Here is a 12,699-nt window from a genome sequence, read left to right as displayed (position 1 = left end):
TTCGTCTTTCCGATATTCACCTTCAGACCTTTTGTCTCCATACATTCCTTCCACGTGTTCATCTTTTCCTTCAGTCCATCCATACTTTCCGCAATCAACACCAGATCATCTGCATACAACAACTCCCACGGTAAACCCTCCTTTACGTTCTGAGCCAGCACCTCCATCACAGCTACAAATAGTAGTGGACTTAGTACCGACCCCTGATGCACTCCCACCTTCACCTCAAACTCACCACTGTTCCCGTCCTTCGTCCTTACAGCTGTGCGCGCTCTTTTGTACATTGCCATCACTACTCTGATCAACCATTCCTCCACTCCTAACTTCCTCAATGCCCATGTCAATACTTTGCGTGGAACCCGATCGAATGCTTTCTCCAGATCAACAAACCCAAGAAACAACTTCTTCCTCTTCTCCATGTACTTCTCCTGCAACAGCCTCACAATGAAAAGCGCGTCTGTCGTTCCTCTTCCTGGCATGAATCCAAACTGCATTTCGTCGATCTTCACTTTCTTCCTTATCCTCCTCTCCAACACCCTTTCCAATACTTTCATTCCATGCTCCAATAACTTTATCGCTCGGTACGAGCCACACTCCAGAGGGTCACCTTTCCCCTTGTATAGAGGGATGAGGGTACTCAGTTCCCAATCCACTGGAATGCGGCCTTCTTTCACCACCAGATTACAGATCTCTGTCATTCTCTTCACACCCCACTTCCTGCTGCCTTCAACATATCTCCCACAACTCCCGTCGGCCCTCCCGGTTTTCTACCCTTCATTGCTTTTATCGCTTCATCAACTTCCTTCTCAGTTATCTTCTCTGCCGGTCCTAAAACTGGGTTACTCTCTATGTTGCCATCCCATTCATTCTCTGTATTCAACAGTATTTCCATATATCTTTTCCATCTTCCTTTAATTCCATCTGGGTCGACAACGATTTGTCCCACTTCATCCTTCAAGCAACTCACCCCCATCACATCACACCTCTCTTTCGCTATCTGCTTTGCAATCCTGAATACTGCTTTCTGACCCTCTTCCGAATCCAAGCATTCTCCGAACATTTTCCTACATGCCTCCTGCGCCTTTGCTACCTCTTTATTTGCAGCCTTCCTGGCTGCCTTATAACTTTCATGCTCTGATGTTTCTGGTCCCATACCCTTCACCTTCTGCCACTCCTTGAACTTCTTCCTCTTCTCATCAATCCTCTTTCCAACTTCATCATCCCACCACCATGTTTCCGAGTGCCTCGGTGGTCCTTTTGTCCATCCACATACCTCACCAACGGCTCCCAACAGACTAGCTTTCATTGACATCCAACCACTTTCAAGCTCAACCACATCATCCTCGACCCTACTCAGCCTCTCTTTTAATGCCTCCCTTACTGTCACCTCTTTCAACCTCCACACCTTCATTCTCGGTTGGTACTTCACCTGTCCACCTGAATATTTTAGGCAATGTAATAAAGTGGGATTTATCAAATCTAACTTCACAACCAGGAAATTTACCTTAGTTTCACTGTTAGCAGAAAAGAAAAACTCATATTTATCATTGCAAGTGGAGAGATTAAGACCGCATTTTGCACACCGCAACTGACATGTCACCTAAAATTTCTATAAACTTTACAAAGGCTCTGTTGTTTATTAAGTTTCTTTAGATTTTATAAGGGATGCTTCCTCTCACAAGTATTGTATGGTCTTTGATCCTATGAAGTTCCACATGCTCCTGAAAATGCTTCAAGTAAGTTCCGTACCAATTTGCCTATCTGATGATGATTATAATTTCTGAAGATATCTGAAGATGATTGTTCCTCCTCTTCTTCCTTCTTTTTATAAATAGTTTGAGGTTTATGGGAGAGTTAAAATGCCAGAAGATGGAAGTGAACAAAACAATCATGTGTTGTCGAAAAGGCAGCCAAGAAGCATCTGGAGTGACTCAACAATCAAAGTGATTATATAAATGAACAGATAGTCAGTGGAGCCTGGCTAGTGAGAATAGCAATGCTCATGGATAGGTATGAGAGACAGCATGCCATGGCATTGTGAAGTTACCATAAAGGACTAACGGAAAGAACAAATGTTCAGCACAAACTCATCGAGATGAATCTACAAAAGAGAAAAAGAGGAGAAAATTTAATGAACAAAAATCTGAGACTTGGGAGAATAACAAGAAATGGTTGATTGGATGAACACTTGCAACTTGGTGCAGCTGGGATGGGGTAGGTGGAAGAGAAGTCAGGAGGGCTAAGATTGTATGACAATGGATAAACTGAGGCTACCAACCTGCATGTGGTGAAAGAGAGACAGAGACAGAGAGAGACAGAGAAAGACAGAGAGAGACAGAGAGAGACAGAGAGAGACGGAGAGAGACACACAGAGACACACAGAGAGACACAGAGAGACACAGAGAGACACAGAGAGACACAGAGACAGAGACAGAGAGAAAATTTGAATCCCTTTTATTGTATTCAAGGACACAGGAAAAAACATATGTGCAAGCAATCAGTTCCAAAGAAAAAAAAATCAAATCAATCAGGAATTATAAAATAATTATCACTTTTAAATCATCGACTGAACACAAAACATTGCCAATACACCACTTTCTCTCAAAACGTTGGACGTTTCCATTACTGAAGAAGAAATCAAATTCTAGCTTCAGTCATGTTGAGACAAACCCTTTAAAAATAGAAATAGCATCAGAGCCATAGCCGTTATCTATTTTAATTTTCCGAGATTTATATATTGCATATTTTGCAACAGCAACCAAAAAAATTGAGAAGAACACCCACGTCTCTACATGTGGGCCTGAAAGACACACCAAATATAAACATATGCATATTGAAAGGAAAGGACAGTTGGTGAAAGATATTCAAGGAAAAAAAAAAGCGATGTCAGTCTACGACACTGTAAATAAGCATGAAACAAATCCTCCTTCTGATCACAGAAAGGACAAGTTTCCGGCAGCGAGCTGTTAATACGGTGAACAAAAATATTGGAGGGGAGCGCCCAGTGTGCTAACCTCCATTGTATATCCGCTAACACACCATGTATTGGTAAGGTGTACATGTGAGGCCAAAGGGGAGTAGAGGGAGACCCCGACCCTAACCGCTCTGACCACAAAGCTACTCGTGTTCTCGCAGAGAGGGGTACATTCTTGTTTTGTCGAGAGAGATCACGGATTCCAATCTTAGTTACAAGATGAAAAGGAGGGGTATGTTCAATCTCCGGCTGGAGAGAAGAAGAAAGGTGCACTTTGATTTCAAGGAAACTTAACCGAAAATCCTCAATGTTGCCAACACCTTCCCAGCCGATGTTTAGCTGTCTAAATTTCCTAATGACTATACGTACAACTTGGTCTACAAGTCGGACAGATCGAGATCCAACTGAGGTTGCCACCAACCCAGCAGGTTTCCACTTAACTCCAGATGAATCTCTCAGATCACATACTTTGTTAATCCCTCTATGGATAATTTTTTTATCAGGGCATGGCTATGAGGGATACCAGGAAAAAAATTATTGAAGAAAAGGGATTCTTGAAGGAACATTCGACAATTATAGCCCTCAAGCAAGTGGTGGACGTCAAACCTTCTCCAAGTATCCAATAAACTCTGATAGAATCTCGGAGAAGAGGCAAAATTTATATGCTCGAGGTCTATCAAAAGAAGCTGCCGATCATATCTCAGTTTACCAGCCTGTTGTAACAGAAAAAACGCAAAAGGCCACCAGGGCAGCGCGAACAGTAGTCTCTGCAGAGACTGCAGCCGAAAAGCCACAACCCGGTGAGAGATATCAACAATGCCCTGGCCACCTTCCTTCCGGGGGTAGTACAAAGTCTCAAGCCTCAGCCAATGGTAACCACTCCAAAATAAGTTTACCAGCATTTGCTGAGTCGCCATAATTAGTTGGTTTGATGGCTGTAAAGCAATAATTCTGTGCCATAATTTTGTTGCAACCAGATTGTTTATGGCAAGAGTACGACCTCTATAAGAGATGGACCTCAGCAGTTCTTCCCATGCTTTCAATCTGTGCATAATTTGTTCCAGCACTCCTTCCCAATTTTTCATTTCTGTTTCATGATTACCAATATGCACTCCAAGATATTATTTAACCCCATCCGTTCTCCAGACCAGGTTGTGTGGGAGTGAGGGTGGTGATACACAAGAGAGATTGCCTTTGCCACACCATAATGCTGTACTTTTATTCCAATTGATCCCACCGGAAGAGGCTGCAGAGAAATCTCGCATACAACGCTGTAAAGCAGAGACATCATTGGAGCTTCTAATCAAAACACAGACATCATCAGCATAAGCCGTCTGCACAAATTCTGCTCCTTCTATACTTCTCATTCCCTGAGGTATTTGTTGTCTAATAGACCGAAGGAGTGGTTCAAGGGCGACTATATTAAAAAACCCGGAGAGGGGGCAACCTTGGCGAATACCCCGTTGGAAAGGAAAGGGAGAACATAACCTATTGTTGATTTTTATCATACATTGAGTATTAGTATACAGGAGTTTCACATAAGAGATGAAAGTTTCACCAAACCCCATTCCTTTCAGAACAGAAAAATGTACTTGTCGTCAACATGATCGAAGGCCTTAGTTTGATCAAGAAACAGCAATCCAAAATCATCACACAGGAAATTATTGCATGAAATAACATCTCTTACCAAAAAAATTTATCATAAATAGATTTTCCAGGCACACAGTAGGTCTGGTCCGGGTGTATAACTGAACTGATCACAGTCTTCATACGATTAGCAAGTACTTTAGAGAGAATTTTGTAATCAACACTCAATAAGGAGACAGGTCGCCAGTTATCAACCAGTTGAAGATTCCCAGATTTTGGCAGCAAACAAACGACTGCTCGTCTACAAGACATTGGAAGTTCTCCGACACGTATGCTTTCATCGAATACATCGAGTATGTCAGGTCCCACAAGGGCCCAGAAGGTCTTATAGAATTCTGCGGGCAGGCCATCTATTCCAAAAGCTTTCCCGTCTTTCAGGCTCCGCACAGCTGCTTCAAGTTCCTCAGCCAAAATTGGGGAGTCAAGCATGCATCGCTCGTCCTCCTCGACACTCGGAAGCCCAGCAATTAACTCTCGTATCACCTCATTGTCCACGTTCTGAGGAGAATACAAGTTAGAATAAAACCCTTTCAGAGTACACCTGATCGCCTGCTGGGAGGTCACCAGGGACCCATTTGGAGTGAGTAAAGTATGAATTTGTTGTGACCCTTTGAGGGAAGACTCTAACTTAAAGAATTCTTTGTTTGGCATGTCCAGAGTTAAATAGCTCATTCGCATTCGGACCAAGGCACCCATCACCCGTTGCCGTACTGTTTCCGCCAGCACTGCTTTCTTTGCCCATATTAGTTGGTCAGTGGTCACGTGCACCTCTCCCAACCTCGTCAATATTCTGTTCTAAGGATACAATTTCAGATTTTAACTGATCGATTGATATTGATTGAATTTTAGTGGTGTATACACTATACTGTTGACAGAAGTTCTTAATTTGGGACTTTGCAATGTCCCACCACAGCTGGAGACTATCATACTCAGGTCTGGAGGAGCTAATTTTCGCCCACACGACGCGAAAGGCATCATTAAATTTCTTGTCATGTAAGAGACGAGTATTCAAAGACCAGTAAGCACTACCACCCGGTGGAAAGGGTAACTTAATGGACATCGAGATTAAACTGTGGTCTATGAATCCAGTTGTTAAAATTTTGGAGGCAGACACCACATTCAGCATTGGCTTGTTTACATAAAATCTGTCCAGCCTTGCCATTGACATAATACCATCATTGTATCTACACCATGTGTAACAGCGTGAGAGTGGGTGTTGTGATCTCCACACATCCTTAAACCTAAAGATGTTGATGGTGTCCTCTGAGGCTCATGAGGCAACATGAGGCTCATGACCATTCCTATTAATCGACGGACAAATTGTGCAATTAAATTCTCCCACAATACAAATAAAAGCTGTTGTGTCCAGAGTTTTTACAAAATCCCATAGAGTGGAAAAGAAAATTTTCCTCTCCATTGGGTCACACGGTGCATAAACATTCACTACTATAATCTTTTAGGTTTTGTAAAGAAATTCTATGGAGATCAAATGCCCTTTATAGATTCCTTTAAATGAAACCTGTTGAGCACAAATCTTATGAATTAGGCAAATGGCAACACCGGCTCGAGGTGTATGGAACCCACTTAGCCACCATTGCCCCTTAAAAAGTTCCCCCAATCAGCTACTTGAGCACTAGTAACATGGGTTTCTTGCAAGAGAATAATGTCAGCCTTTTCTTTCCCAACCGCTTGAATGGTTTGCACCCTCTGTAAGGGGGCACGACCCCCATTTATATTTAAGGATACAACATTTAGTTCCATAGTTGATTCTTCTGGGGGATAAAGTCCTCTCCCTCATTTAATTCCTTATTTGCCTTCGTGACGGCTTTCCGCAGCCGCTGAAACTCAGGTTCGGAGATTTCCACATGATCGCTTCTTTGCAGCAAAGGTTTTGTGGCTGCAAGGAAGGCCTGAATATGAGGAAAATGATCCTTAATTCGTACATGCTGTCTGAAAGTTTCCTTCAAAAATCTAACAATATTTTCTTTTGGGATTCCAAAAGGCTGTTCTTCCTCCTGAGGGCGGGGAGCCCTGTCAACCATTGCCACTGGCTCCTCATGGCCGATCAGTGTCTCGGTAGTTAGAATTCCCTTCGTGACGCTAGTTGTGAGTTCCTCCTGAACCTGCACAGAAACACCTGTTCCTTCCCCATCTAACGTAGGTTCTTCATCCTCTTTATCCTCATGCATCATTGTAATGGGGAGGGAGGAGTCGTTATTAGCGGTAATGGGTATTTTACATTCCCCATTGGAATTGATATGGTCATCAGTAGGTTGTTCGGTTCCGCAGGTTTGATTACGACCTTCAGGAAAAAATTCCCCTTCATCCTGAGCAGGTGGTATCATGTCAGCCATAGTTTCACCACCTTGCTGACCTTCATGTGAAGGACTATCTGAATCGTTTAAACTGCTTCCTGTCTGCACCACCAACACTTTACCACCTTTATCCTCATTCCTAGTACCTATAAGTGACCGTTTCAAATTTTTCCGAGACGCCGCATCTACAATCTGCTGCTCCTCACAAATCATTCCCTCTACAGGTAGAGGCTTCTCCCTTACATTTGCTGACTCATCGGTTGCACGATGGCCAGCTGTACTGGATGACTCATCGCTTACACGAAGCACATCCGTATGGGTTTTACCAGCACCACTCTTAGCCATACCTTGATGGTCCGATGTAGATTCCCGCACTGAAGGCGAATCATCTATAGAATCTTCCGTAATGGTCACGGGTGGGGCTGGTCCGGCTGCTGAGGCATACGTTTTCTCCCCATCAGGACAATACTGCCGAGTGTGTCCATGTGCACCACACCCGTAACAAATCAACCTCTCCGTTGCCGCAAAAATCCTGTGCTCACGTTTTGACGACTTAAACACGAGAGAGACATTCAAATGCGTCAAACCATCCTTCAAAACAACATAACAGAACCGTCTAAACGTTTCGATATGCTTAAGCTTCCCGTCTGTGGTGCGAATGGAGGCTTTGATAATTTTCGACACCACAGTACCGTACTGACCGAGCTTCTGAAGAATTTCCTCATTAGACAGCGTCGGTAGAACGTTTGATAATATTACCTTCGAGGCCGGAGTGTTCCATGGCGAAACCGGAACAAATATTCCTACAGGTCGCACAAGATCTGCCAGCAACCCTCTTATGGTTAAACTGCCAAAATCTAGGCTCTCTGCTCACCTTCACTCTTTCATTCCCCTTTTCTCCCACCTCTGGAACAAACTCCCCCACTCCCTTCAATCCCACTCCTCCCTCCAGGTCTTTAAAACAGCTGTTCACCACCATCTCTTATCTTCCCCCATCCAAAACCTTGATCTTTTCTACCCCCACTAATTCACCCCAGATACACTTTTTTTGAAATTCCAACTTCTTTCCTGGAAGTCCTTGCAGTATTCATATGTTTTATACCTCTCCCACCTCCCCCCAAGCCCTCTCCCTCCCACAGTTCGCTCGATGTCCCTGCGCTCAAATGTTGTGTTTGTGTCCTTCCCCATCGTACCGCTCCCCTTATTTTGTGTTTTTGTTGTTTCGGTTTGACTTTTTGTGTGATTAGTGTTAGCTCTTTCACGAGCCTCGATCTTGTATACAAAAAAAAAACAAAAAAAAAACATCTGGTCATTACCCAAGATGAGTCCGTTCTGCACGACGATGCGCGCGAAACGGACACGTGAAACGAAAACAACCACCTTGTGGTGCATTCGGGACGCTGCCCGAATGTTCTCACAACCGATCAATCCTCCGATTGCGAGGAGCGTCTCCTCCAGCGAGACATCTTCCGGTGGGACAAAACACATGCCGTGTTCATCTGTTAACACCTCATCGGCGTCACGACCGGCATTACTTCGACTATTCTTGCTAGCCATTTGAAGTAACGAAACGAAAATAACCAATAAAATGATACTAAGGTTTATAAAGCCTAAATAAATGAAACCAACAACAATAACTGGGAAATAAATAAATAAATAAATTCCGTTAACCACCTAAAGTGGCTAACTTTAGCCGCGCTGTCTCTCCCTCTCTCGCTCAGTAGACAAGACGATAGAAAGGGACACCGACACCCGGACAGCAGAAAGAGCCAAAAGGTAGGAAGAAGGAAAAAAAGCAACAAGAGACAGCATGTACCAACAGTGACTGAGCAACAGACCTGGCGCTCGCACGTGCGTGCTAAGCGAGCGGCAGCTGTTCAAAGTGGGAGGAGAGAGAGAGAGAGAGAGAGAGAGAGAGAGAGAGAGAGAGAGAGAGAGAGAGAGAGAGAGAGAGAGAGAGAGAGAGAGAGAGAGAGAGAGAGAGATAGAGATAGAGATATATATAGAGATATATAGAGATATAGAGACAGACACACACAGAGAGAGAGAGGGAGAGAGAGAGAGAGAGAGAGAGAGAGAGAGAGAGAGAGAGAGAGAGAGAGAGAGAGAGAGAGAGAGAGAGAGAGAGATAGAGATAGAGATATATATAGAGATATATAGAGATATAGAGACAGACACACACAGAGAGAGAGAGGGAGAGAGAGAGACAGACACACACACAGAGAGAGAGAGACAGACACACACAGAGAGAGAGAGAGAGAGAGAGACAGACATACACAGAGAGAGAGAGAGAGAGAGACAGACATACACACAGAGAGAGAGAGACAGACAGACAGACAGAGAGAGGGTGAGAAAGAAAGAAAGAAAGAAAGAAAGAGAGAGAAAAAGAGAGAGAGAGAGAGAGAGAGAGAGAGAGAATGAGAGAGAGAAAGAAAGAAAAGGTTCTGTGTCTAAACTTACTGCCAAGTGATACCAATGAGTCTGAGATCATTAGACTGCACTGTTTTGAGGAGGTAGGGTATGACACAGCAGCACAGACTTAGTAGAGCGGAGCTATATCCTGGCACTGCAAAATGTTTTACATGGTTATGAGTTGAGAATAGCCAAGGAAATAATTGGCTCTTTGGAGCTTTCCAATGTCTTGACTGCCTCTGGAGGCCAGGTTGGGGATTTGGTAACGATAAGCCCAATGAGCTTCAAAGTCTGTTCCTTTGATTGAGACTGAATGCAGAAGTAAACAGGAAGATTTCCATTCCAATATTTTTGAATGCACAGAGCAAAAATGTACGAGTTACCAACATTAAACAATAAGAAAAGGCTTTCTAGATTTTCCATTTGCCTGTCAGGAGAAACTTCCATGGATGCAGACAGGTTTTTTATGTGAACCTAAGAGGTCTATGTAGACACGAGTCTCCAGGGGTTAAGTAGGAGAATAATGCCTTCCATATACCAACACACTTAGTAACGATGAAATAAATCTTGACAGCTAGTCAAGGAGAGGACCTAAATGTTACTGATGGATAGTTTGGTGATCAGGACTGAGTACAGAAATTGTGTGTCAGATGGTGAGATAGTCTCAAAAGCTGAGGAGAATTTTTTTGCCCTTATTATTTTTGCATACAAAATCTCAGCTCATGGCAGAGCGAGGAGATAGAGGGTAAATGGCAATGTACTGACAGTTGGACTTAACAAGCAAGGGAAATAATTAACAGGACAAAGAAGAGAGATAAGGGGAGAAAACACAGTAACCTGCAAGTAGGGTGAATGGGGGTAGAATAGATCACAGGTAGGGATAGGGAATAACATGAGATGGTGGTGCACTACCTCTTGCTTCAAGCCCTGAAAGGGAGGATTGCAGTCTCCTACCCTCCAGTGCAGTTTCACAAATGGAAGAAAAGAATAGCAAAGGCGTGAATATTGGGTGGAGAGCCTGCCCAGCTAGAACACTGGCATTGACCCAGCATTGGCAAATGTTGGAAGAGTCGCAAGAGGTTCTTCCGACGTTTGTTCAACGTCAACATGTGGTAAAAACGACGTCTATTTATCAACATTGGTCCAACGTCAGCCAGACGGCATAAAGTTGGATAAAGTTTTAGGTGGACAGTACTGTACATCATAAAATGTATGTGCAACAGTTAGTGTGAAATGTACCATAAAAACATACTTTGGACCTATTGAACAACTTAATATACTGTATTGAGTTTACTTGAAGGACCATTTCTTATTTATTTTATATATGATCTAAGGCTCATAAGGGAGCTGCCACCCATGCACATTGGCATATATGAACATACGAGACACAGCACAGGACTGTTAGATGAGACCAACAGCCACTGACTGAGCTTGGAGGAAGTGCTGTCGCTTCTTCGGGTACTCTGGATGCCAGCGATAGCACAACAATGGCGCCGCTTTTCCACCGCACTCAGCGAGGCATTTCCTAAAGAGGCATTTCCTCCTCCCCATGGATGCCAACATGTGAACTATTATCAGTAAAGGTACTATTGATGATTATTGAAAACCACTACCCTAGTACTGTACACTGGTGTGCCATTACCTGACACGCTGACCCTCATGCCACTCTCTGCAGGTATGCGTGGATTAATGGTGGCTGTTATGATAGCAGCGCTCATGTCCTCACTCACTTCAGTCTTCAACAGCAGCAGCACAATCGTTTCTTTGGACTTGTGGCGGCAAATCCGTCCACATGCATCTGCTCGAGAACTACTGCTTGTTGGCAGGTAGCGGGGCAAAGTCAATTTTAACTGACGATATAGAACTGAGTGTATTCAGCAATCATGGTGGTGGCTCAGTTAGTGCAATATTCAATACAAATTGTTGGAGAGGAACATGAACTTGGTTGTCCGGCATACATTTGCCTTTTGCTGCTCAAATCCCTCAATAAATTTTGGTCTCTTCATTCAGTGGTCCAACCTGTGTATAAATAAATAAATTAATAAATCTGCTGAGCCATTGTGCCCTCCTTACTTGTCAAACTCATCTCCCCTCAGCTCTAATGATGGGGGTTTAGGTAGTAGGGTAGCTGTTTTTCAGCTACCTCAGGGGATGAAATACCTGCCCTATGCGAGTCCCGGGCTCAGCTGGCTCCTGCTGACTGTACCTGGTATGAGCCCCTTGTCCAGGGTAATGGATCCCCACTGCCTTGTGGGGGCAGCCTTTTTAGGGTAAGGCTATGAGAAGGACACTCGGATATCAAATCACACCTGTAGGTCAAGATCATACCGGCAACCTGGCAAGTCTGCTGCGCCTATGTGCATCAGATTGCACATTGCATTTACTGCACCTGCAACCAACAATGCCCATAGAAATAGAGAGTGGGTGAGGGATAGCACACACCTCTATCACTTTAATCGCTTCTCTGTGCAGGTTTTTCCCTTCATTTGCACCAGCTCACCTGCTCATCGCCCATTTTTACCTATACAGCCATTGCACAACGCTTAGTAAGCACGCCAACAAAGGGAAGAGATTCGTCAAAAGCAATGACTCTCACCATCCATCATCCAATGACGGGTGGAGAAACATACATATGGAGTATGTTTGCCTTGGTGAGCTTGGCCATCATGCACTTCAATATCACCTCACAACATTTCTCTATCCCATTAGGTTGTTTGTGCTCATTCTGGTGACTGTGAGCATTGCTTGGATCCCCATGATACAGGAGGCAAACAGCGGCCAGTTGTTTGACTACATGCAGTCAATCGCCAGCTATCTGGCACCTCCGGTGACAGCACTCTTCATCTTGTCGGTCTTCTGGCCCAAGCTCAGTGAATCGGTCAGTTTCTGCAAAATTACAAACTCGTCTGATAAAAGAAATAACAGAGCGTAATTGGTATGTTTCACAAGCATTAATATTGGCTAAATATTATTGTATATGATATGATAGGACATCCCACTCCATGGGAAGCTGAAATAACTTATGGCATGTTCTTATTGGCACCCTAGAATCACTGTTTTAAGCTTTTTATAAACATACATGTTTTCTTGTTCTATGCCATTGCTTTTACTTTTCTGACAATTTTGCTTCAGAGTAGAATCCTGAATTGGCTACATCATACATTTATGGATCTTGGCTAAAGAATGGTGGAAGACTTGGCTAAAGATGGTGGAAGAAGAAATGCGGGCAAGGGGGTTAACAAGGAGAGATGCAGAAAATAGGGCAAAATGGAGAAGATTGTCATGGGGACCGCAAGGCTAACCCCCGCTCTAGCAGGGAAAATGGCCTTAAAATGCATGTTGTTGTTGTTG

General features: G+C 43.7%; 1 protein-coding gene across 2 annotated transcripts in view; it reads left to right on the top strand.

The window, feature by feature from the left end:
• LOC137429296 (sodium/glucose cotransporter 4) overlaps positions 1-12,699 on the top strand; it is a 90,397-nt gene that overhangs the window by 67,063 nt on the left and 10,635 nt on the right. For both annotated transcript variants that reach the window (XM_068119262.2, XM_068119264.2), the window contains 2 exons: positions 11,024-11,174; positions 12,058-12,226. In XM_068119262.2, the coding sequence (XP_067975363.2) occupies positions 11,024-11,174; positions 12,058-12,226 (320 nt within the window). The remainder of the gene's footprint in view (positions 1-11,023; positions 11,175-12,057; positions 12,227-12,699) is intronic.

The sequence above is a fragment of the Myxine glutinosa genome, chromosome 1 (assembly GCF_964187855.1).
Source record: "Myxine glutinosa chromosome 1, kmMyxGlut1.1, whole genome shotgun sequence".
NCBI classification, from domain to species: Eukaryota; Metazoa; Chordata; class Myxini; order Myxiniformes; family Myxinidae; genus Myxine; species Myxine glutinosa.
Note: the sequence above shows the minus strand (reverse complement) of the source record. Positions and strands in the feature narration are given on the sequence as shown.